The sequence below is a fragment of the Neophocaena asiaeorientalis genome, unplaced genomic scaffold (genome assembly GCF_003031525.2).
Source record: "Neophocaena asiaeorientalis asiaeorientalis breed wild unplaced genomic scaffold, Neophocaena_asiaeorientalis_V1.1 scaffold603, whole genome shotgun sequence".
NCBI classification, from domain to species: domain Eukaryota; kingdom Metazoa; phylum Chordata; class Mammalia; order Artiodactyla; family Phocoenidae; genus Neophocaena; species Neophocaena asiaeorientalis.
In genome coordinates this window covers 1,882,744-1,908,864 of record NW_020175662.1, presented here as the reverse complement: position 1 = coordinate 1,908,864, position 26,121 = coordinate 1,882,744, and the positions used below count along the sequence as shown (strand labels likewise).

General features: G+C 38.7%; 1 protein-coding gene across 2 annotated transcripts in view; it reads right to left on the bottom strand.

Moving 5' to 3' along the window:
* The window catches only part of ARMH4 (armadillo like helical domain containing 4), a 122,239-nt gene extending 96,971 nt beyond the window's left edge, over positions 1–25,268 (bottom strand). The window contains exons 1-4 of one of the 2 annotated variants that reach the window (XM_024731496.1): positions 23,918–25,253; positions 15,455–15,709; positions 13,282–13,491; positions 1,821–1,833 (exon numbers count right to left, since the gene is read on the bottom strand). In XM_024731496.1, coding sequence (XP_024587264.1) covers positions 1,821–1,833; positions 13,282–13,491; positions 15,455–15,709; positions 23,918–25,253 — 1,814 coding nt within the window. Of the gene's footprint in view, positions 1–1,820; positions 1,834–13,281; positions 13,492–15,454; positions 15,710–23,917 lie in introns of both variants that reach the window. The other variant, XM_024731497.1, reaches the window with a different exon arrangement.
* Between the last annotated feature and the right edge of the window lie 853 nt (positions 25,269–26,121).

Here is a 26,121-nt window from a genome sequence, read left to right as displayed (position 1 = left end):
CGAAAAAAAAAAAAAAAAAAAAACAATATTCAAAAGGTACATACGTGAGAAAATTTAAAAGCTTGAGACAAGATAATCTGCACACTTCGAACACCCCTTGAAAGATATTTTAGATTCAACCCACATTTCAGATAGATGTTTAAAATTTTTGTTTAATTTAATATTACTTTCTTTAAATTAGAGGATTCTGCTCTTGATAATGTAATCTCCTATATCTTGTTAGCAAGCTAAAAATATCAGTCTATATAACTAACCTCACATTTACTGGTCATTACATAATTCCTTTTCAGCCTTGACCTCATATAATTGGTGTTCTCCATTATCTTCTATAAATCCTGCCCCAAATTAAACTGAGTTATCTTAATAGAGAGAGCCCTAGAGCAATAATTATAAGTTCTCAAATCTAGCTCCTGTTCATTAAACAACTCACTTTGGATTCAGATGACAGACTCTTATGTATTTCCCTTTGGAAAATGAGACTACAGCAATATTGCTCTATTTCTCAAGGGTGCTGTAAAGAGAAACATAAAAGCTTTATTATTATTGTATCTATAAATTCTGAGCCATCCAGAATAAAGCCTTTCTCTGCAGTAACTTAGTAGTCTTAAAGGAATATTTGCTTTAAGCAAACATAGGCAAAACTTGTGTTTAAGAATCCACATACACTCAAAAGATAAATCATGGGTTGGTTAGGCTGATTATTGATTTTGCAAAAAATACCTATGAAAGTAGATATTCCCTTTAAAACATGACTCAAGTAATTCAAAATGAGGTTTACATATTAATTAGCGGAAATGTGTTTTATCATACCTGTGTATATTCTTGAAACCAGAGATCCTGTCTTATTCTTCTTTGTGCCCTACCCCCCCAGGATCAAGCATTGTGCTTTGCAAAAAATAAGCCCTCAATATATGGTGATTGAACAGAAATAAACTGAACAGAACTTTAATTCATTATCTTCCTCCTCAAAATAAGTAGTAATGCCTTTATAGGACTCCAATATAATTTTTATTAATTTATATTATGTATTCACTTCAAATGAGTATAATATCAACTTTTTAAGGAAAATCCACCTACATGCTTTTGTCACCCTGGGGAGAGGGGTGGCCCACGGGGGGAAACGATCTTTGTACAAAGTAACTCCAATAACGTTTCTAGAGAAGGATCTCCCTCCTCCCCCCTTACCTTTTCTTCCTTCCCTCTCACTCTGGCTTCTCAAAGTGGGTTTAAAGAATCATTTAAGTTTACTGAGTTGCCTTACCTGACTAAGTGCAGGTATCAGTATGGATTCCAATAAGAAGGAAATGAAATAATGTTCAACCCCACAGTGGGATGCAAGAAATCTGAGCAAATTCCTACCAGAAATAGATTTCTAGCAGAAGGTAGTTGGGAGCCACTGCTTTGTTCACATAAAAAGTGCTCAACTTCAGGCCCAAAATAAGCACTGGATTTAAAACAATAACAAGTAGGGCGAGTCAAATCAAAACACATCAATTGAAGAAGATAATGGTCCTAAAACCATCCACTACATCGCTGATCATCACTTGCCCAACACCTGGTACCTACAGACACTAGGGACACAAGGGCAGAAAGCTCTGACCCTGCCCTTAAAGAGGTTCGGAGAATTCAGTTAAGAGCACAAACTGATGATCAATGGCTGGGAAGACAGATTCATTTCGGTTGTGATACTAATAAAAATGAAATAGGATAGGTAAACACTAGAACTGATTTCTGACACTTTAAAAAATCAGAATATTTCATATAAAAATGGGAATTTTCAGCTTACCTCGGAAGAAATCTGAGATCTAGCATCACTGAACTCACATTCTCCTCCTGGCAACCATATGAACAGAATCTGTCTGGATCAGAGGGAGTGTGCGCTCTCTACTGAAACACACCACTCCCTACTGTCTTAGGCCTTCCTCTTTGCTCACTTACACTATCTGCCTAGCCCCTGACCCACTGGTTGCATGCAGAGGATGTGAATATTTCACTATAACAATGAATACATAAAAGTACTTGATCACAATACATAATTTTAATTGATAAATGATATTAAAAGTTCATATTTATTATGTATTTACTCTATGTCATGCATTATTTACTATACACAAGCTCTCATTTTACTTCATAATAGGAGACAGGAACACCAATATCTCTGCTTTACACAGATGGAAAAACTGAAGCCTAAAGAAATTAAATAGTTTGGTCAATATCACAGTGCTTATTCATGATGAAGCTAACACTTAAACTCAGGCATGTCCATTTGAGACCATAACCACAGCTATTTTTTTACTGTACTACTCATCAATGCAGGCTGGGTAGTCTGAGAAGCTTCATAAAGAAGAGATATACAGAAGACCAAAAAGCACATGAAAAGATGCTCAACGTCGCTACTTATTAGAGAAATGCAAATCAAAACTACAATGAGGTATCACCCCACACCGGTCAGAATGGCCATCATCAAAAAGTCTACAAATAATAAATGCCGAAGAGGGTGTGAGAAAAGGGAACCCTCCTACACTGTTGGTGGGAATGTAAACTGGTACAGTCACTATGAAGAACAGTATGGAGTTTCCTTAAAAAACTAAAAATAGGGCTTCCCTGGTGGCGCAGTGGTTGAGAGTCCGCCTGACGATGCAGGGGACACGGGTTCGTGCCCTGGTCTGGGAGGATCCCACATGCCGTGGAGCAGCTGGGCCCGTGACCCATGGCCACTAAGCCTGCGTGTCCGGAGCCTGTACTCCACAGTGGGAGAGGCTACAACAGTGAGAGGCCCGCGTACCGTAAGAAAGAAAAAAAAAAAAAAAAACTAAAAATAGAGCTACTATATGATCCAGCTACCCCACTCCTGGGCATACATCCAGAGAAAACCATAATTCGGAAAGATACATGCACCTCAGTGCTAAAAAATGATACAAATGAACTTATTTACAAAACAGAAACAAACTCATAGATTTAGAAAACAAACTTATGGTTACCAAAGGGGAAAGGTGGGAGGGAGGGATAAATTAGGAGTTTGGGATTAGATTAACATATACACACTCTATATATAAATAGATAACCAACAAGGACCTACTGTATAGCACAGAGAGCTCTACTCGGTACTCTGCAATAACCTATATGGCAAAAGAGTCTGAAAAAGAATAGATATATGTATAACTGAATCACTTTGCTGTACACCTGAAAGTAAAATAACATTGTAAATCAACTATACTCCAATATAAAACAGAAAGAAAGAAGGAAGGAAGGAAGGAAAGAAAGAAAGAAAGAAAGAAAGAAAGAAAGAAAGAAAGAAAGAAAGAAAGAAAGAAAGAAAGAAAGAAAGAAAGAAAAGGAAAGAAAGACGACTTTGAGCTGAATGGTTTCTGTCTCTCCTTCCTGTCCTCTTTTAACTTTAACTTCATAGCCCTGTTTATAGAGTAGCATAGCACTGAGTATTATTTGCTATAGAACATGACAGAATGACTCTATATAGGTATATTTCTTGTATAGTGAGAACAATGTGATATTGCCCAGATGTGAATCATGACAGGCTTTTAACAGAGATGGGATTTCCTCTAAAGAGTGGGATGTACATGGTGTCAATCATGATGGCTATCTGGCTGTCAGTTGCCTAGGGATTGGAGGTGTGTCCTTCAACCTGGAAAGCAGGACAGACAATATGTAAGTGGAGTTGGGGATTCCCTACTTGGCCATGGGCCCTAGAGGAAATTTACATCTTTGTCTTAGCTATTCCACATGGGGGCAGGGATGGGAAGGAGAAAATAAGTTATCCTCAGAACAGGAAACAAGCCAAGAGTTGTGAAGCCAGAAAGCCTAGCAAGGTGCCTGAAAAACTGTTCCAGAGCTTTGGGTACCAAATATTAAAAACCTTCTCAGACCATGGAATGAGTCGAGGCCTGGGAGCCCTGGAAGCTCCTTAGCTAAGGTACGATCAGAGAGAAATGTGTACCTCATAAGCCTAATTCATTTTGTTTCTTTTATTTTCTTGGTTCATTTGTTTTGTGTTCCCTTAGGTTGGAGCCAAGTATTTTTTTAATTTCTACTAATTTTAGTTGAAACAAATGAGAGGGTTTTCATCTATGCTTGAGCTGGAGTTTTAACAGGAAGTAGGGCTCCTCAGAGAGCACGTGAGGCAGATACCTTGAGAAAACCCAGAGGGAGCAATGTTGGGCCCCCACTGCGCAGCATGCAGGATATTAGTTCCCCAACCCGTGTCCCCTGCTGTGGAAGCCCTGAGTCTTAACACTGGACTGCCAGGGAAGTCCCTCTTTATATTGTTTCTATAGAAGTTTCCACAGAATATTTTGTCTGGAGATGTCAAACAATTAGAAGGAGACTTCCCTGGTGGCGCAGTGGTTAAGAATTCACCTGCCAATGCAGGGGACACGGGTTTGATCCCTGGTCCAGGAAGACCCCAAATGCCACGGAGCAACTAAGCCCGTGCGCCACAACTACTGAGCCTGTGCTCTACAACCCTCGAGCACAACTACTGAGCCCAAGTGCCACAACTACTGAAGCCGGCACGCCTAGAGCCTGTGCTCCGCAACAAGAGAAGCCACCACGATGAGAAGCCCGCGCACTGCAGCAAAGAGTAAGTCCCGCTCACCACAACTAGAGAAAGCCCGCGCGCAGCACCAAAGACCCAACACAGCCAAAATTAATTAATTAATTAATTTTTAAAAAAACAATAAGAAGGAGGTAGAATGGCTAAAGAAGAAGAAACACAGGTAAATGTAGGCAGAATCAATGTAAATCTTTCAAGACAAATTTAATATTTCCAAGTGTGAACACTTTTAAAATCTTGTAAGGCCATTCACATTGATGCATTATATTTTTCTTCTAATCTTTTCCTTTGGGGATATGTGTGCATTTTAATAATAAAAGGTAGTCTGATGCCAAAACAATTTCATGGTTATGAGCACAGCCTGATAAAGTGCAGTTGGTAATATTCTTACATTATTTTATACATTGTTAAGGTTTTTAATTATTTGCACTCCGATGCAATAAAATTCTCAATGATTATACCAGTAAAAGGATAGTTATGTCTAGCCTCATATTGAAAAATCATGTTTGAAAAATCATGCTTTTAAAAATGCCTTGAGGGGCTTCCTTGGTGGCGCAGTGGTTAAGAATCCGCCTGCCAATGCAGGAGACACGGGTTCGAGCCCTGGTCCCGGAAGATCCCACATGCCGTGGAGCAACTAAGCCCGTGTACCACAAGTACTGAGCCCGCGTGCCACAACTACTGAAGCCTGCACGCCTACAACCCGTGCTCCACAACAAGAGAAGCCACAGCAATGAGAAGCCCATGCAAGGGAGAGTAGCCCCCACTTGCCACAACTAGAGAAAGCCTGCACACAGGAACAAAGACCCAATGCAGCCAAAAATAAATAAATAAAATGAATAAATTTATTTTTTTTAAATGCCTTGATTTTCTGCAAACATCTAAAATGTCTCTGAAATCTCCACATCCTATTGTGCATGCTTGCTTTGACAACTGCAAAAACCACCACACATGGAAAGCCCTGCTTGGACCACTCCTCACAGGGATTGTCAGTCCTGGAGTATGAGCCCAGATGAAACACTCAGAACCAATCATCTTGCCTAGGATTCTGAACAATTCCCTCAAGAGAGACCTGGTAGTTTCCTATAAATCATATATTTGTTTGGCCTGAGGCTGAGCACCTGGTTGCTGCATCTAAAAACTATTCTTAAGAAATAATTTACCTCAATAATAATGTAGGGGGACTTCCCTGGCAGCACAGTGGTTAAGAATCCGCCTGCCAATGCAGGCGACACGGGTTTGATCCCTGGTCTGGGAAGATCCCACATGCCGTGGAGCAACTAAGCCCGTACAGCACAACTACTGAGCCTGTGCTCTAGAGCCCGCAAGCCACAACTACTGAGCCCACGTGCCACAACTACTGAAGCCCACGCACCTAGAGCCCGTGCTCCCCAACAAGAGAAGCCACCGCAATGAGAAGCCCGTGCACTGTAACGAAGAGTAGCCCCCGCTCGCCACAACTAGAGAAAGCCTGTGCACAGCAACGAAGACCCAACGCTGCCAAAAATAAATAAATAAATTTATTTTAAAAAATAATAATAATGTAGTACCTTTGCATGGTGATGTACGGTAACTAGGCTTATCATGGTGATAATTCTGAAATGTATAGAAATATCACATCCCTATGTTGTGCACTAGGAACTAACCTAGCCCTAGCCGGTCAATTATACTTCAAAAAGAAACGAACAAACAAACTCATAGAAAAACAGATCAGATTTGTGGTTACCAGAGGCAGAAGGTAAGAGGATAGAAAACTGGATGAAGGCTGACAAAAGATGCAAACTTCCAGTTATAAGATAAGTAAGTAGTAAGGATGTAATGTACAGTATAATTAGCACTGCCGTATATTATACATGGAAGTTGTTAAGAGAGTAAATCATTTCATGGTATATGTAAGTCAAATCATCATCCTGTACACCTTAAATTTACAGTTCTGTATGTCAATTATATCCCAATAAAACTGGAAGAATAAAAAAGAAAGAATTCATCTAACCAAAAAGCTAAAAATTATAGAAACATGCTTGATCACATGCCTATAAAATAATTGAATGGTAGTGTGGTATGTGTGATATCTAAAGGATGATTCACCAAACTTTAAAATGTTTTCCATACTTTTCGATATCCTATGACTTATTTTTTTATAAATATCAAAAGAACAACACACACACACATACGACTCCCAAGAAGGGGCTCCCCTGGTGGGGCAGTGGTTAGGAATCGCCTGCCAATGTAGGGCACACGGGTTCGAGCCCTGGTCTGGGAAGATCCCACATGTCACGGAGCAACTAGACCTGTGCACCACAACTACCGAGCCTGCGCTCTAGAGCCCGTGAGCCACAACTACTGAGCCCACGTGCCACAACTAATGAGCCCATGCGCCACAACTACTGAGCCCACGCACCTAGAGCCCATGCTTCGCAACAAGAGAAGCCACCGCAATGAGAAGCCCGAGCACCGCAGTGAAGAGTAGCCCTGGCTTGTCGCAACTAGAGAAAGCCCATGCGCAGCAATGAAGACCCAATGCAGCCAAAAATAAATAAATTAATTTATTTTTAAAAAAAGACTCCCCAGCATAAATATCAATTTTTTATTTCTCTAAGCTGGGGCTAAGTTCTCTCTCCTATCTCTCACAGTCCTTTTTCTGTAATTGTTTTGTGATACTTTCCCACCTTCTACCTTGTGTGTCTGTTATTTATGTATTTATCATAACTTCTACTAAAATTTACACAAGATCTACTCTCACTTCTTTTTATTATCTGAATGACCAAATACTTGCTAAGTGTACACATAAATGAATGAATAAACAAAACCACTGAATATGTACAAAGCTAAATCCTTTTGTCATCATGAGCCATTATATAAAATTTCCTAAGTGTCTAAGAGTGAGCTTTACTAAGCAGTGTAACTTTCTGGTGCTGGGCAACAAAGATGCAGGAAAGAAATGGGAAGAATCGACTCTATAACAATGCTTACTTAATTGTGACTACACCAATAAATAAATTCCCCATGATAAGAAAGCACACCAGAAAACTTAGAGTGAATGTCAGTTATCTTTCTTCAACAGCAGAATTTGTAGCAAAGCTTTATGGTAATACATCATAATATTGATTCTAAATATTTTTGAAATACCACTGGCTATGTGAGCATTAGCAACAGACATGCGATGACCACTCCGAGAGCTGAGTAATTTACTGGACTAGCCTATAGAATATACAGGTACTTAAGAACAGAGACCTATCATAAATGCCAGAGAAAGTATGATGATTTCAGGACAAGCCACCACAGTGACTTACCATAAGGGGTAATCAATGACTGAAATCATTGTTATTGAGGCAAAATTAAATCCAAAGCATTTTCAAGAACAAAAGCCAAAACTTGTATCCATTCTTAACATACTCAGAGTAAAAATTAGAGTGAACATCCTTAACTTCATACTACAGTATCATAAGTAATGGACAGTTCAAATTTACAACACTCTACTGGATCTTTAATATTATGTCCACATAGCAGCTCCCAAAGGTAAGTCACATAAACTTGGCTTCATAAACATGGACTTGAGATGAGATCTTTAACTACACTTTCTCATTCATCCATTCTAGCTGCCTTCTGAGTTGAAACATTATATGAGAATTGAGAAAATAATAAGAAAATATTCTCTGAAAAGGAGTGCATATTGGGAAGACCAAAAAAATTTTGATTTTGTGAATTAAAGTGCAGTTGAAGAGCAAACACTTCTCTCATAAAAATTACATGGGCTCTTAAGAATCCTCAATGGAACTATTAAAGAAAAATACCTGAGGCTTCTCCACAAAGCCACTTAAAGCATGCATTTCCCAATTCATTTCTGATTGACCAATAAAAGACAGAAACTAAGCACCTTTTTTTCAGTACCAATTAGGAGATCACACAGCCAAAAAATATCACTCAGTCATCTGAACAAAGGCATACTTTTCAAACACGGCTTTCTCCTGAAATCCCTATCTATTGAAATTCCTGTTATTGTAGAGAGAATCCTAGAACAGAGACAGAACTGAGAATTCCAGATAAGAAAGGAGAGATAATATCACTGTCTTTCAGCAGAGGAAATGAAGAGATGATGAAAATGTATATAGGACATGCTCTCAGAGGACTGTGGAAAAAACATCCATGAAATTAAACACACAGATGTGCACGCACACACACTCACGAAGGGAGGAAAATTGATGTCACTGAAATAGATTAAACAACAAATGACAGAAAAATGACAGCCTTCTGCCCCATGTGTGCTACCTCGCTGGGAAAAGATGTCAAAAATACAATCTTTCAAAACCTAAATATAAGGACATCCAAAATGGTCTTCGAAAAACAAGGAAAAAACGGTCAGAAAAGAGAAAATTGAAGTCAAATGATATATTTGGTCTTATTTTTTAAAAATCAAGACATTAAAAAAATTAAACATGACTTTCCTGTTGGATACTAAGAATTAAAAAACTCTTTATATGTTAAAAAGGTAATATGCTATGTGTTTATATATAACGTGTCGTATGTGAAAAAAAAAAAAAAAAGGTAATTCCCCGGCATGTCAATAACCCTGTAATAAACCCTGTAATAAATAGGCACTTTGAAACAGATGAGGAAATGGGAGTTGTCTGGAATAACGACACGGGATTTTACAGCCCCACCACTCGGTCTATCATGCCTATAGAAACACATTTAATAGGACCAGTCAGATCGAGAATTCACATTCTCCAGACCAAAGACACTGGTGTTTCTTCTTGTCTTGCAGAAAAGCAATACATTAACCCAGGCTCATCTTGAGAGAGTCCAAGCAAATTCACCCTGTTCCCAAGTCTGTCCGGTCAGCACCATGGGGAGCACCAAGTGGTTTCCCACCTCTCACAGCTGGAAGGCCCGGCTATTGACTTCCAAACTTTAAGGGAGAAAGTGCTGGGGATGTGAAGAAGGATTACCAACACCTTAATCACAAGATCTGAGACACCTCCGTTTTTGTTCTCTTACCTCCCACACATTCTTAGGAACCTAGTACCTGGTACAAAGAGACCCACAGTAGATTTTTTTTTTTCTGAGTATTGAACTGTTAAAGCCATAACCTTCCACCCTACAGAATTATTGCTACAATGTTACAGCACAGATGAATTTCCATCTTCTGTGGAAATATAGGAAAGGCAGAAATAAGTCTGATTTGTTTAGAGTAAATAGATATCTTCATTTGGACTTCTAAAATTCAGAAAGCAGAATTACATTCAGTAAGGAATATTGAAGGCCTTAGTCCATTTGATATTAGTATTAAAATATTTTAAAGACAGTTAACCCAAATGAAAGAACTCCAAGTAAGTTTTCATAAGCAATCAGAAATTTTAAGTTGCCGTTTTGGAGCAGAGGAAGATATTAACATTCAACCAAAAAGGACATCAACCTAAACAAACATCATGTCCAAAAATAAGATTATGCCACACTGTTAATCAACTATACTCCAATAACAATTAATTTAAAAAGAACAAAAATTAGCTTATGTACATATATATGTACCTGTATATATATACACATATATACATATACATGTACTTTGCCATTACCCAATTTTGAATTAAAAGTTAGAACACTTTGTCATGTTTATATTTCAAAGATGCTGAATACAGCCCTAGTAGAGTTATGCCTGAGATAAGTATAATGCATTTTTTATCATCCTCAAAGCATTTATTCCCTAAAAAAAAAAAAATACAGACAAGTAAAGTGTATCAGGCAAGGTGACAGATAAACCATTATCCCTTCAAAAATCAAACTGCATTTTTGCTGACAAGGTAAAAGGCACACTGAAATAGACACAAGGCAGTACGCAATTATAGAAGCAGGCTTTCTTCAATGCCTGAGAAATATAAACCACACCAAACTTCTCCAACTCTACCAATGCACATCTCTCAAGTGGGCGTTCCAGAGGCAGAGCAAGTCTGCCTTCAGAGCCAGCTGGAAAACTCCTCAGAAGCAGACCTCCTATTACAAGTTGAATTGTGTTCCCCCAGAAAATATGTTTAAGTCCTAAACCACAGAACTTGTGAATCTGACCTTATTTGGAAATAGAGTTCCGGCAGATGTAATCAAGCTCAGATGTAATTATCGGGGTGAGTCCTAATCCAATGGCTGATGTCCTCATAAGACAAGGGAAATTTGGGCACAGAGACACACAGAGGGAAGAGGTGAAGATGGAGGCAGAGACTGCAGTGATGCTGCCACAAGCCAAGGAATGCCTGAGGCACCAGAAGCTGGAAGAGGCAAGGGACGATCCTCAATCAGAGGCTTTGCAGGGAGCGCAGCCCTGCCTACAACTTGATTTCAGACTTCTAGGCTCCAAAATTGCAAGAGAACAAATGTCTGCTGTTTTAAATCACCCAGTTTGTGAGACTTTGTTATGACAGCCCTAGAAAATTAATACACTCCCTTAGTCATTATGTTGTAGAAACATGAAGGAGAAGACAACAAGACAGGGTACCACGCAGATACAAATTTTAGGCTCATCTGGGACACTGACTATCCCTTAAAAAATAAACATTCAGAAATTTCCACAAATGTTCTTGCTCCTTGGGTGTGTGGTGTCTAAAAGGGGCAGGTCTCTTGTCCATATCTCACTGAGACAAATACCCTATTCTCTGGAGAACTGACATTTATCAACACATCAGACACAGAGATTCAAACTTGAAAGGTAGATAACTTGACATCACACAACCTCGTTCTAAGTAAGAATAAACTATCTTCCCCTGGGTCCAATGCTATGGAAGAATTAAAATGTTTCATCCAGTCAAAGCCTCAGGCTGCACTTATATTCCTGGACAAAGTGGAAAAACATGCACTGAAAATGGAGCCCTCCAATACATCCAGGAATCTAACGATTTATCAATTTAAATAAGTGTAGTCACTCCTGCTTTAAGAGGACTAGATAGACCAGCATAAAACTAATTGTGACATTATTAACATATACTAATTAAATATAAATTGTACTCCCTGGTATTTAGGAGAAGAGGTGTGCTTATTCAAAATCTTGTCTTAAGCCCAACAACATAGCGGAAAGAATATTTTTAAACCAAAAATGTCTTTTCATAAGCCTTGACAAGGATCATAACTTCGATCAAAACTGACAAAATATATTCTCAAAAAGAAGCTGGAATTGAGCTGTGTAGAAGAAAAGCACTAAAACTCTAGGACATCTTAGGCAAGTTAAGAAAATTCTCACACATCTCAATATAACTGCCATCATCTACTAAATTTAGAAAAGTATTGCAGTTTCACAAGTATGGATTATTCACAAACACAATTTTTTTCCTCTGATTAAATGAGCCCTGCCGGGTAAAGCTGTCATCTCTAACTCAGGTTAATTTGGGGAAACCTGGTCTTTCCAGATGGCATCAAGGAGAGCAGACAGCTAATATGAGACTACATTCCAAGTTTTTATCTTAATGTGGAGAGCAAGAGCTGCTGGCCTCTGAGCTCGCTTTGATCCATTTCTTAAACCAGTACTCCATGGAATTCACATTCCTCCTAAAATGTCACATTTCTCCGCCAGAAAACTACCAGCATTACCCTGAAAGTCTGCAATACAGCCTGCTGCAAACCTGGCTGAACCACCTTCTCTGTTACAGAGTAGACAAAATATAACAGCACATCCTATGTCTTTACTGAATCCAACACGTGGCTAATTTAGTGCCCAAAAGCTTACCTGTCTTCCCGATTAGTTTAAGAAACAGCACTACAAATCTCTGGGCATCTTGCAATCCAGCCAGGAGCTGTTCACCTGCCAAAATGCTGATTAATTCAACGACCTTTCATTATATTTCCCGACTTCTCATTTGTGGATGTGCAGCTGTGCTCCAAGCATCTTTTTTCATGCTCAAAGCCAATGTCTTGGAAAGTAAAATTCGGCAAGAATTTCTCAGCCTTAACAGGTGAGGAGACTGTCTATCTCCAAAAAGTGGAACATCTAACCCAGAGACGTAATTAAGGGAGAATGACCCAGTGTTAACGACCAGAGCAGTGTTACGAAAATACAATTCACATTAAGACTTCCACCCAAGAAAATCTGGTGGGGAAACTCAAGTTTCCCATTAAACCAGTTTTCTCAATTCAGCCTGCACACTGAAATCATCTCAGGCAACTCTTGAAAATTGTTGATGCCAGATTCCATCCCAACTGAATCAGAATCGCTGGGAGAAGGACTCGGTCATTAGGATCCTTTAAAAGCTCCCCAAGGTGATTCTAATGTGCAACTGTAATTGAGAACTACTGATGTAGAGCAGGGGTCAGCAAGCTTTTTCGGTAAAGGGCCATCTCATAAATATTTTAGGCTCTGTGGGCAATTAGTCTCTGTCACAACTACTCAACTCTGCTGCTCTGGCACAAAAGTAGACACAGACAATACACAAATGAACAAGTGTGGCTGTTAATTAGGAACACTGAAATTTGGATTTTATAAAAACGTCTACATGTCACGAAATACTATTCTTCTTTTGATTTTTTTTCAATCGTTTGAAAATGTAAAGACCAATTTTAGCTCGCCATACAAAAACAGACGTCAGGCCGGATTTGGCTGGGCCATGGTCTACTGACCCCTGATCTACACTACACACAGAATATACTTATCCTGGATCTTTTCTCAAAGACAACAGTTGCTCAGTGACTCACTGAATCTGTCCCAGAAAAGATCCCCTTCAAAGCATGGATACCTTCAGATTCGAGTTGGTCCAGACCATAGGAGGCAGCTGTATTAACATAGCTAATGGATGGAGCAGCAGTTCTCTCGGAAGATGCCTCAGGATCCGCAAGCGCTGGGGAAGTGCTAGGTGCTTCCTCCATTATCCCAGGGGGTGTCACTGGAGAACCCACAATTGGTGTGAACAACTCTTCATTCGGCCCTGTGACTGCGTCCATTAGGTCTGCCAAACACAAGAGACATGACCCAAAGATGATCAGTATGGGGAATATATACATATGCTTTTACTTCTTAAGCAAGAAATGACGAATGAAGCCAGTATTCTTATATACAGTAAGTTTGGCACTTAGACCAGCTCCTCCTTCCCACATTGTACCAATCCAGCCACCGGAGGCAAATACTTTATCTTCCAGGAAAATATATTATCTCAAATCAGAACTTTGTCTTCAAATGTTAATCTCCCGTTTATTCTATTCACAATATTATGGATTTTGTGGGATTTTATATAACCTATTACCAAAGGTAGAAAATTTAACAAAAATTTATTTAAATATACCCCAAGGATGACTTTTAAAAATCAAGTCAAAGAGTAAAAGCTTAGATCTGTGTCTGCAATATGCTCAATTTTAAAACAGCCAAATTTAGCCCCAGATATTCCCAAATCTAGAAACTCTAGAATAGTAGTAGTTTGCAAGCTTGGTGGATCATCAGAATCTCTTGAGGTAATTTTTTAAACGTCAGTTTTCATGCTTTCTACATATCCCAATGTACCGAATCAGAACCTCCTTGGTGATGAAGCCTGAGAAATTATTTGTGAAAGCTCCCAGGATATGGATCCACAGATTCTCATATACATTGCTGTTTGCAGTATAAATGGAAGCAACCACTTTGGAAAGCAGTTAGGCATTGCCTCCTAAAGTGAAATATTCATATGCCCTATTGTCCAGCAATTCAGTTCCTAGGTATATACCCAAGAGAATCTCCTACACATGTGCAATGGGGAATACGTAAAAGAATATTCATGGCAGCCGTGTTCACAATAGCCAAACCTGGAAATGACCCAAATGCAAATCACTAGAAAAGACTGGATGAAGATTGGGTGAATAAACTGTGATACATTTTCATAATGGAATATTGCAAGCAGTCAAAGCAAAAGAACTGCAGTAAGTAAATATAGGCCTTAGAATATTAAGTAAAAAAAAACAAAGTCCCAAAAAGGCTATCCACAGCACAATACTGTTTTGATAAAGTAAAAAATCTAAAAGTTTTAAGTGTATAATATCAGGAGTACATACAAACATGATAAAACTAAAAGAAAAGGAAGTCAAGGAAATGAACACAAGATTCAGGTTAATGGTTAACAGAGGAGGATGGGGTTTAGATGGGAAGGGTCATGGGGTTACCTGTAGATTACTGACAAGATCCTAAGGGTTTTTTTTGCAGGGGAGGCCGGCAGGCAGGATTAGAAGGTATTTATTACATTGTTAAAGATAACTCAGTTAATAAATAAAAGTAGGATTTACTTAGACCAACGATGAGACAGAGACATGAAGTCCAAAAATAATAACTAAATAATAATAATAATTTTTGTATTCTCAGGTGATTCTGATGATCACCCAGATTCCAAAACTTCACTGTCCTTAAGATGTCAGAGCATCTGAGGGTCTCCTACATAGAAAGTACTTTTTATACATTATTCAAAATCCTTAAAATAACCCATAAGACATGTAGGCATTATTTAAAGAGGAACAAACCAAGGCTTGGAGACATTAAGAAACTTTCTTGAAGCCACAGTGCTAGTGAGGGCCAAAGCTGGGATTCAAACCCACGTCTTTGTTGGTTTCACCCCCAGGTCCTTGCTGGTTTCACCCTGCTGGCACCTAGCAGCCAGACATGTCAAACTAGGAGAGAGTTCTCAGGAGACTTGGCCTTCGTGGGCCTCAGAGATGAGCCACCAGGAGATTTTACTTGGGAACTAATCCCTTGTCCTTTAGCTGTGCCACACCTCTCCAAACAAGAAAGAGTTCACCTACCATTCCTGCTGAAAAAATATACTTCCAGGTGAGGGGTGTGTGTGTGTGTGTGCACCTTGGGGACAGGGCCATCTGCCTCACTCATTCTATTCCTCATCAACTCAGAAAAGATCCACCCCCAAAACACTGAGCACAATTCTCTCCCTTACAGACCTTCTACAGCGGGAGTAATTTCGAAAGACAGAGGAACGGGTGTCGTTGAAACCACAGTGGCCAGAGGCTCCCATCTTCTCGACAGCTGAGTAACACCAGGAGCATCAGCTGTGGCAGAGGGCAACTCTTTCCCTCCCTCAGTCTCGACATCTCCTCTGGTAACCTCGAGGGTAGAAACCTGCTGCTCTTGCATCACTGAAGATAAAGTGGCTTCTGCTTCTTGAACAGCTGTTGTCATCTCTTGAGTGATGATGCCTTAGAAGGGAGGAAACAACATTTTTAAATACACTGAATCCCTATACCTGAAAAAGTCACTATATAATTAATAATTAAAAACAAAAAAGCAGACAGCCATTTCAGGGAATGAGAAGGGAGAGAAACAAACTGCCAGGAAATAAATGTTTTCAGTGTCGCTGTTTTCAGGAGTCATGAATCAATCTAAGACAGAGATAAAGATGTTAATATAAAAAACAACAGAATAACATTTAAAACAAAACAGGAAAATCAACAGCTGAGCTCCCTTTTATGAATATCAACATAATCAATTTGTTCAGAAACAAATTATACAAAACTAAGTTCAAAAATGCTCAGAAGCAGGGACTTCCCTGGTGGCACAGTGGTTAAGAATCCACCTGCCAATGCAGGGGACATGGGTTCGAGTCCTGGTCCGGGAAGATCCCACATGCCGTGGAGCAACTAAGCCCATGAGCCACAGCTACTGAGCCTGTGCTCTAGAGCCCACAAGCCACAACTAATGAGCCCACGTGCCACAACTACTGAAGCCTGCACACCTAGAGTCCGTGCTCCACAACAGGAGAAGCCCGTGCCACGAGAAGCCCATGCACCACAATGAAGAGCAGCCCCTGCTCACCGCAACTAGAGAAAGTCTGTGCACAGCAACAAAGACCCAATGCAGCCAAAAATAAATAAATAAATAATTTTTAAAAAATTGTCAGAAGCACTTGTGTATATTAATTTTCACATTTGCATTCCTGAAGGGGAACAGGAACTTGACATTTTGAATTAAAGGAATACTAATTACAATAACTAATGTTTACTGAGTTCTCATTACGTGCCATACACACAGTGCTAAGTGCATGATGGGCATTATCTTTTTTTTTTTTCATTTATTTCTGCTCTGATCTTTATGATTTCTTTCCTTCTGCTAATTTTGGGTTTTGTTTGTTCTTTCTCTAGTTCCTCTGGGTGTAAGGTTAGATCGTTTATTTGAGATTTTTCTTGTTCCTTGAGGTAGGCTTGTATAGCTATAAACTTTCCTCTTAGAACTGCTTTTGCCGCATCCCATAGGTTTTGGATCATCATGTTTTCATTGTCATTTGCCTCTAGGTATTTTTTAATTTCCTCTTTGATTTCTTCAGTGATCTCTTGGTTATTTAGTAATGTATTGTTTAGCCTCCATGTGTTTGTGTTTTTTACGTATTTTTCCCCTGTAACTCATTTCTAATCTCATAGCGTTGTGGTGAGAAAAGATGCTTGATATGATTTCAATTTTCTTAAATTTACTGAGGCTTGATTTGTGACCCAAGATGTGATCTATCCTGGAGAATGTTCCATGTGCACTTGAGAAGAAAGTGTAATCTGCTGTTTTTGGATGGAATGCCCTATAAATATCAATTAAATCTCTCTGGTCTATTGTGTCATTTAAATCTTCTGTTTCCTTATTTATTTTCATTTTGGATGATCTGTCCATTGGTGTAAGTGAGGTGTTAAAGTTCCCCACTATTATTGTGTTACTATCGATTTCCTCTTTTATAGCTGTTAGCAGTTGCCTTATGTATTCAGGTGCTCCTATGTTGGGTGCATATATATTTATAATTGTTATATCTTCTTCTTGGATTGATCCCCTGATCATTATGTAGTCCTTCTTTGTCTCTTGTAACATTCTTTATTTTAAAGTCTATTTTATCTGATATGAGTATTGCTACTCCAGCTTTCTTTTGATTTCCATTTTCATGGAATATCTTTTTCCATCCCCTCACTTTCCGTCTGTATGTGTCCCTAGGTCTGAAGTGGTTCTCTTGTAGACAGCATATATTTGGGTCTTGTTTTTGTATCCATTCAGCAAGCCTGTGTCTTTTGGTTGGAGCATTTAATCCATTCATGTTTAAGGTAATTATCGATATGTATGTTCCTATGACCATTTTCTTAATTATTTTGGGTTTGTTTGTGTAGATCCTTTTCTTCTCTTATGTTTCCCACTTATTTTCTCTGGTCCTTTCTCTCTCTCTTCTCCTTCTGGGACCCCTATAATGCGAATGCTGTTGTGTTTAATATTGTTCCAGAGGTCTCTTAGGATGTCTTCATTTCTTTTCATTCTTTTTTCTTTATTCTATTCCACAGCAGTGAATTCCACCATTCTGTCTTCCAGGTCACTTATCCGTTCTTCTGCCTCAGTTATTCTACTATTGATTCCTTCTAGTGTAGTTTTCATTTCAGTTATTGTATTGTTGAACTCTGTTTGTTTGTTCTTTAATTCTTCTAGGTCTTTGTTAAACATTTCTTGCATCTTCTTGATCTTTGCCTCCATTCTTTTTCCGAGGTCCTGGATCATCTTCACTATCATTATTCTGAATTCTTTTTCTGGAAGGTTGCCTATCTCCACTTCATTTAGTTGTTTTTCTGGGGTTTCATCTTTTTCCTTCATCTGGTACACAGCCCTCTGCCTTTTCATCTTGTCTATCTTTCTGTGAATGTGGTTTTTGTTCCACAGGCTGCAGGATTGTAGTTCTTCTTGCATCTCGGGCATTATCTTATTTTATCCTCCCATATGTACTAAGGGGAGGTAGGTACTAATATTCTATGGAAGCCATATATCATAGTGGCCAAGAACACAGGCTCTAGACCCAATTTGCCTGGGTCTCAATTCGGACTCAGCCACCTACTATCTGCATGACCTTGAACGAATTACTTAATTTCTCTGGGCCTTGAGCTTCCTCAGTGGTAAAATGGAAATAATAAGAGTATCTATCTCATAGCATTTTTACAAAGATTAAATTAGATAACACATGTAAAATAGTACACGCCCAGTGCTTCGTAAGTATTCAATAAATATCAGCTATTATTACCTCATTTTACAAACAACTTAGGTGTAGAAAGGCTAAGGAACCTGACTAAGGTTACATAGCTAGGGCTCTTAACCACTGTGCTAACTGTGCTTATCCCATCAACAGACGAATGGATAAACACACAGACACACAGACATACACACACATACACAGAGGAATATTATTCAGCCATGAGAAAGGAAATCCTGCCATTGCCTAAGGAACAACTTGGAGTAGCCTCTGTAGAAGATCTGCACTTGCTTTTAAATCATAAAACAGAATGAAACAGACCTGTGGGGTATGATGTATCTATCAGAGGTCCACTTTCTTTACAACATTATAATCCACTCAAATACATTATTAAAGACTATTTATAAGGGTTAATATTTGCCCCCTTCCTAGGGAGGGGCTATGCTGGAAATTTCAAATACTGAGCCACTGTGAAAACTTAATTTCTAGAAGACTCTGTTATCTCTCTTTTTTTAAATACTAATCCTAGATACTTAGCACATTACCAAGTCTGGGAAATTATGCAATGAGAAATAACATTCTAGAAATAGGTGAAAAGGTTTTCTCAAAGTTTTTATTAATGACTTCATTGTTCTTCCTATTACTAAAAATATTTTTCCTCAGAAACAATTTATTTGCTTTAAAATAGTGTTTGGGTGTTTTTTGGTACAAGCAGTTCCATTTCTTGGTCTCCAAACAGTTTGGACTATTTTTTCTTTGAACTGGAGATTTTTACATTTGATGGATTGATATGCCTGGTTATAAGACAACCTTACTTGTGCTTCATATTCATATTTGCTCTTTGTGCCATTAAGTTTTTTTCTGAAATAAGATCACACATCTCTTGAGAGATAGGATTCATTGCCCTTTTTGTATCTTTAGCACCTAAGACAATGCTATGCTTGCCATAAAAAGATAATATATAGTTTTATCATTTTAAGCAGTATGCATTCTCCATGTTGCCCTCATTTTTGAAAGCATAATGAACACTTTTGAGAAAAAATATGTCAAAATAAATGTTCACTCTATGCTCATAGTTTCATGAAACAGCAAGAAATATCAAAAGGGCATGGTATGGCCTTCCCTGGTGGGACAGTGGGTAAGAATCCTCCTGCCAATGCAGGCGAAACGGGTTTGAGCCTGGGTTCAAACCCTGGTCCGGGAAGATCCACATGTCGTGGAGCAACTAAGTCCATGCACCACAACTACTTAGCCTGCGCTCTAGAGCCCGCGAGCCACAACTACTGAGCCCACGTGCCACAACTACTGAAGCCCGCGCGCCTAGAGCCTGTGCTCCACAGCAAGAGAAGCCACTGCAATGAGAAGCCCACGCACCACAATGAAGAGTAGCCCCCGCTCACCGCAACTAGAGAAAGCCCATGCGCAGCAACGAAGACCCAATGCAGCCAAAAATAAATAAAACAAATAATTTTTTTCAAAAATGGGTATGCTATAATACTTTGAATAAGTGACTGCTGTTAGAGAAAGAAGAGTGAGAGCTAGAAATAGTAATGGGAATTTTTTAAATAACATTCAGAATTTCTCCACATCTCTCATTCTTCCCAATTCCTGTAGAGAAAATATATATAATTATTATAGATTGCTTTTAAAACCTGATCTTCAAGTGAAACAGCTGAAGAACCAGCTGAATCAGAGAACTGACTATAATCTCAGGATCCTCATCTGTTCATAATACCCAAAAATGCCAAGAAATTATTTCATTCCCTGAAGAAGAGAATGTCTTAAGTAGTCCCTGGGCCCTAAAATGATTGGCATTTGAGGTGTTTACTTCTTTTTTTTTTTTTTCATTTGAGGTTTTTTCTTTTTTTTTTTTTTTTTTTTTTGAAATTTAAGGCATTTTAATGGAGTAAAAATTAAGAGTTAAAATTCAGGACACCCAGGGATAAAAGTCCATCTTCCAAGTATTGGAAGCCACCCCCAGTTCCTTGGCTGAATTTCCATCATCAGCTATTCACATATATCCACCCCTATTCCCTCTTTCTTTTCCAATGATGAGTAAAACACACAACCTGCACCCCCATCACATTTACAGAATTCCTGTATAAAATTTCTCTAGAGCCTAACCTGCAGGAGTCAACAAATCTGAATACAGCCAGTAGGTTTGCTGAAAGTTCACTTCAAGAACATGGTAGGATAATGCAATGGGTTGGTCATGACAGTTCATCAGTCACAGCTACCAGCCCTGCAGGGGCTGAGCCGAGACCTTAGACACCCCTCTTAGACAAATAAGGAAGGAAAGCCCTTAGATTTAATTTTGTCTTCCCCATTTCCAGATGGAGACACAGATTGAAAAAATTTTAATCAAGCTCAGTTGTGAAACCAGCTGACCACATCAGTGTGACTAAACCTTCTTGATTGATTAAAATGTCTTAATGGGCAGAACAGTTCCAAAGTCCCTCTGCCAATGCAACCAGGTGCCACTGGCTTCGTTCAGAAACTAATGACTCCAGTTTCTCCAGCTCCTTCAGAAGCTCCTGGGATAAGACACAATCCAGGATATTTCTGAAGCACTCTTTTGACAATGTCACTCTCTGGGGGGAGAAAAGGTGAAAGTTATCAACCTCCTGGAAGCTCCACAGACTGTAGTTGTCACATATCCCTCCCTCCTTGAGGTCACTAGGATCAGCATTTGTCCTGGGCAGGGCCTTTGAGGTCACTTAATGATCTTGAGAAGGAGACTCAAGGAGGAAATCCAAACCTGTTCTGCAAAAGTGACCTTTCTTAAAACTAGATTGTGTGGGATTGAGTGGTTTCCTTCTCAGAAATACTTGTAATCACCAGAAAATGGGTAGAAAAGCTTTTTGGCTATTCTCTTACTACTACTGTGAATAATCTCAATTTTTCACATTATTTTTAACTCTACAAAACAGCAAAAAAAGTAAAGTTGAAAGGAATTATTTGACCGTTCCTCTCTCTACCAAGAATTTTTAGAAGCTTTTTGACTAATTTGGACAATGCAGGCAGTCAGATTAGATTATTCTAGTCTGAATGGTTCTCTATCTTCATTTAGTCATTCAATGAACAGATATTTACTGAGCACCTACTATGTGCCATATATTGTGCTGGGAATTGCCTGTTAAAAGACTGTAGTTAAGTGAGGCAATTATGACTAAGTAAGGAGTATATTCAATAATCAAAAAAAAAAACAATCAACTACCAAATTCATTTTACTTTTTTAGGCTGTATTAATGGAAGCTAATGCAAGTCTAGTACATAAGAATCATGGATTCAACTGTGCAGTGAATAATCTGGAACTACATGATTTAATGCTCCAGGAATATCTTAAAGTATAATGGAGAACTGAAATAAACTTCTTGTTTGGTCATATTTAATATCTGCATGGTCATGTGGACCCAACTCTCTTAATAGAATTTAAAAACCAACTTACAAAACATTTTCTGGAAGCTTCTACGAAAACTTCCAGTATACTAAGTCTTACAGTCTTTAAAAAATGAATTGGAGGGCTTCCCTGGTTGCGCAGTGGTTGAGAGTCCGCCTGCCGATGCAGGGGACACGGGTTCGTGCCCCGGTCTGGGAAGATCCCACGTGCCGCGGAGCGGCTGGGCCCGTGAGCCATGGCCGCTGAGCCTGCGCATCCGGAGCCTGTGCTCCGCAACGGGAGAGGCCACAACAGTGAGAGGTCTGCGTACCGCAAAAAAAAAAAAAAAATTAATTGGACATGTAAAATTAAACCTTTTATCGTTTTAATTCAATCTCCATAACACTTTCTAAAACATATTATTAATTTGATATTTTCCATTCGCTGGAGTAACAGCTGTACATATTCCAAAACAATATGGAATGAGCATACGCACATTACACTAAGTCTTTCCCTCCCTATTCTGTTATCTGACCAACTACACACAATAAAAGAAAAACATCATCCATCAGCAACAAATGCAAGGATTGTCAGCTCATAGCATTCACAGATGTAGAAGCCACGAGGAAGTAGAAAGTGCAGAATCAAGCCAGCAGAGAGGATTTATCTGTACTGGTATTCTTTCCCCCCTTATTTCTAGAAGAATTTCTTTTTAGGAAAACAAAGTCAGAGAACTCATATGGTTAATACTATGAAATAAATATTTACCTAAGGCTTTTTGGTAAGAAATATCAGGAATGTGAGTATTTTTTACAACAATGTATAAATAAGTATCCAACATTGTTGAGTGTATCATTTAAACATATAGCTAATTTTTTCACATTTTCCTGTAAATATACACATTTTCATAATAAAAGGTTTAAAAACTATTAATCTATATCAGGGTTTCTCAGATATATATATATACACACATATATATATATTTTTTGGCTCAGGTATATCTTGGTTGCTGTGCACTGTAGGATGTTTAGCAGCATCTTGGCCTCTACCCCCTAGATGCTCTCTACTGTGATGACCAAAAATGTCTCAAGAAATAGGTAATGGAGATTAAGCGGTACAAACTTCCAGGTGCAAAATAAATGAGTCACAGGTATGAAATGTACAGTGTGGGGAATACAGTCAATAAATATGTAACATATTTGTATGGTGACAGCTGGTAACTAGACTTATCATGGTAATCATTTTGTAATGTATAGAAATACCGAATCACTATGTTGTTCAACTAACTAACTAGGAACTAACACAGTGTTTTAGGCCAATTATATTTCAAAAACAAACACACTCATAGAAAAAGAGATCAGATTTGTGGTTACTAGAGGCAGGGGTAGGGGGAGGGGAAACTGGATGAAGGCAGTCAAAAGGTACAAACCTCCAGGTATAAGATAAATAAGTACTAGTGATGTACAATATGATAAATATAATTAACACTGCCATATGTTATATATGAAAGTTGAGAGAGTAAATCCTAAGAGTTCTCATTACAAGAAAATAAAATGTTTTTCTATTTTTTTAATTTTGTATCTATATGAGTTGATGGAAGTTCACTAAATGTATTGTGATAATCATTTCATGTTGTATATAGGTCAAATCATTATGCCACACAACTTAAACTTACACAGTGCCATATGTCAATTACATTTCAATAAAACTGGAAAAAATGTCTCCAAACATTGCCAAATGATTGGCGCGGGGGCGGGCAGAAGGCATGATGCAAATTATTCCTATTTGAATACGACAGGTCTATATGCAGGGGTTATATTTGGATGTAATTTTTATGAAAAATGCATTTTTTATTTATTTACTTTTGCTTTTCATTAAAACTTAGATAACTTACTTCTAAATTGTCACTTTAAAAAAAAACATAAAACATCTAAAACATCACAACGTTATGTGTCAACTATATGTCAATTAAAAATAATAAAACCAAACAGAAACATTCCAAGTCAAACAAAGCTTATTTTTTTCCTTTTTTTTCTTTCTTTCTTTTACCTTTAAATGTATTTCCCAATGGCTGATATACCTCAGATTCATATTCTGAGATGGAAACAGTGGTCTCTAAGAACAGCATGGCATTGTTCTCCTTGGTGGATTCCATGAAGTCTGCAGTATTTTGGACCAGGTTTTCCACAGAGACTTTCATATCTTCCACTGGACTTGTGGGAGTAAAGGAACTTTGATCGGTGAAGGCAGATGATCTCTCATCCCCACGTGCTATTAGCAGGGCTGTTCCCCTGTGTGCTTCCCCTTCAGGCAGCCTCAGAGCCACATCTGCAGCCTCTGTCAAAGTTTCGCCCCCTTTCATGCCTTCCATACCATTACTGGTTGCTTGGGTTGTCTGAGATGTTTCCATTCTCACCTGAGTCTCTGTATTGTCGCCAAGCTTTGGGGTCTTTATCTGGCTTACACTCTCTAATTTGGTGTCATCCCACTCAACACTTACAACAGAGACAGCTGGAACAGCTTTGGTGACACTCACTGTGACTTCTGGGGCTCCCAGCAGGCTGTCAGTTTCTGGCTCAACACTCAGGGTGGACTCGGAGGTTGCGAGCCAGTGCTTGGTGGCAGTAGCCTGGGTATTATCAGCTGTCATCTGGGAAGGCTCAGCGCCTGCTGTGGGCTCAGCACCAGGAAAAGAAGTTGTCTTATGCTCTGGGTCTGCTTCAAATTTCTCAGTCCTTGGACGGGTGGTTAGCATCTTTTTAGCATTCACATAGGATAAAGGTGAATGTCCCAGACTAACTCCTGCCTGATTTTCAGTTGCAAACAATTGATCATCCACATAGTGCAGAAAACCTTGTGTTGCTTCGGTGGTCCCTTCCACAATGGGCTGAATGATGGTACTACGGGAGGATTCCTCCTTCTCATCAATATTCAGAGAAGCAGTTGGAGTGATAGGGTTGGTTAACATGGCCTTGGAAAGTCTGCTTTCGGGAGACATTCTCTCTGGCTGGCTGGAACCAAACACTTCTTCCCCTGCTGAGATCACTGGCTCAGTAGCAGTGTAAACGCCAGGGCTATCAGGCTGCGTGAGCCCAGCTCCTATAGGAGGGGTTTCTTTGTTACTAGGGAATACTTTATTTAATGACATTGTTGATGGTCCTGCTAACACTATCATTGGTTCTTCAGAAACCAGAGTGTACTTTGAAGTAATGGAGTTATTTTCTAGGTCATCTGTGTTCAGCCTCTCAGACTGCCCTTCTTCTTCATGAACAGGTGCTATCTCCCTTCTTTCCGCATTGGGGAAGGCCAGACATTGTGTGGCAAAGCTGAGAAGTAGAAGGCTACAGAAAGCCAGCCAAATGTGCGGTACAACTGGTCTGCTCATAGTGGAAGAGAAACATGCACATAAACTGGTAGAGTTGACAATTCCAGTAACTGAGTCCTGCAGAAAAATAAAGCATACCAAACTGTCATATAAATATGTTGTAAATAAGCCCCTTTAAATTGAACCATAAGTAAAATAATCTCCTTGACTCCCAGCTCAGAGACAGTACATAGGAGAGGAATGTTCTATTTCTTTGTACCTTTGAGACGTGGATAACCCAGTTCATTTTTCCCTGCTGAATTTTCAGCTGACTTAACTTGAAGTTCTCTAGCAAAGGGTACACGTAGTTACTAAGTTCATTGTTTTTTAAATACCTACTTGAAATAAACTACCCTGGAAGTCACATTTGTAATATTCTCCCCAATTCTGCTATTAATCATGGAGTCAAATGACTACAGAAATAGCAACACATCCAGGAAATAAAAAGTAAAATTTAACATTTATTTACATTACTTTCACAGAACCTTTTAAGTATGTTTTAAAACGTATTAAATATCATCATAAAATACTGAATACCAGTTTCATTCAAGAGTTTTTAAAGTATATAAATGACTTTCAAATAAAATTTATCTTTAAAATACTTAAATTGTTTTCTCTGCAACAACTATAAAAATTATAGGTAAAACCTTCATGTCTCAAAAAAAAAGATTAGAAAAGGTAAACTAGTTAAACAATGTAAACAAGTGTGTTTTTGAAAAAAAACTTTTTTAAGAGAACCGAAACACATTTTAAATTAGCAGTCTTTACTGAATGCACATTATTGTAAGATTAAGATTTATTGTATTATTTTACAAACTGCTCACACTCTCATGACAACTAAAATTATATCAAAACTGCTAATTTCCCCCCAAACTTAAGGGCTTTAGGT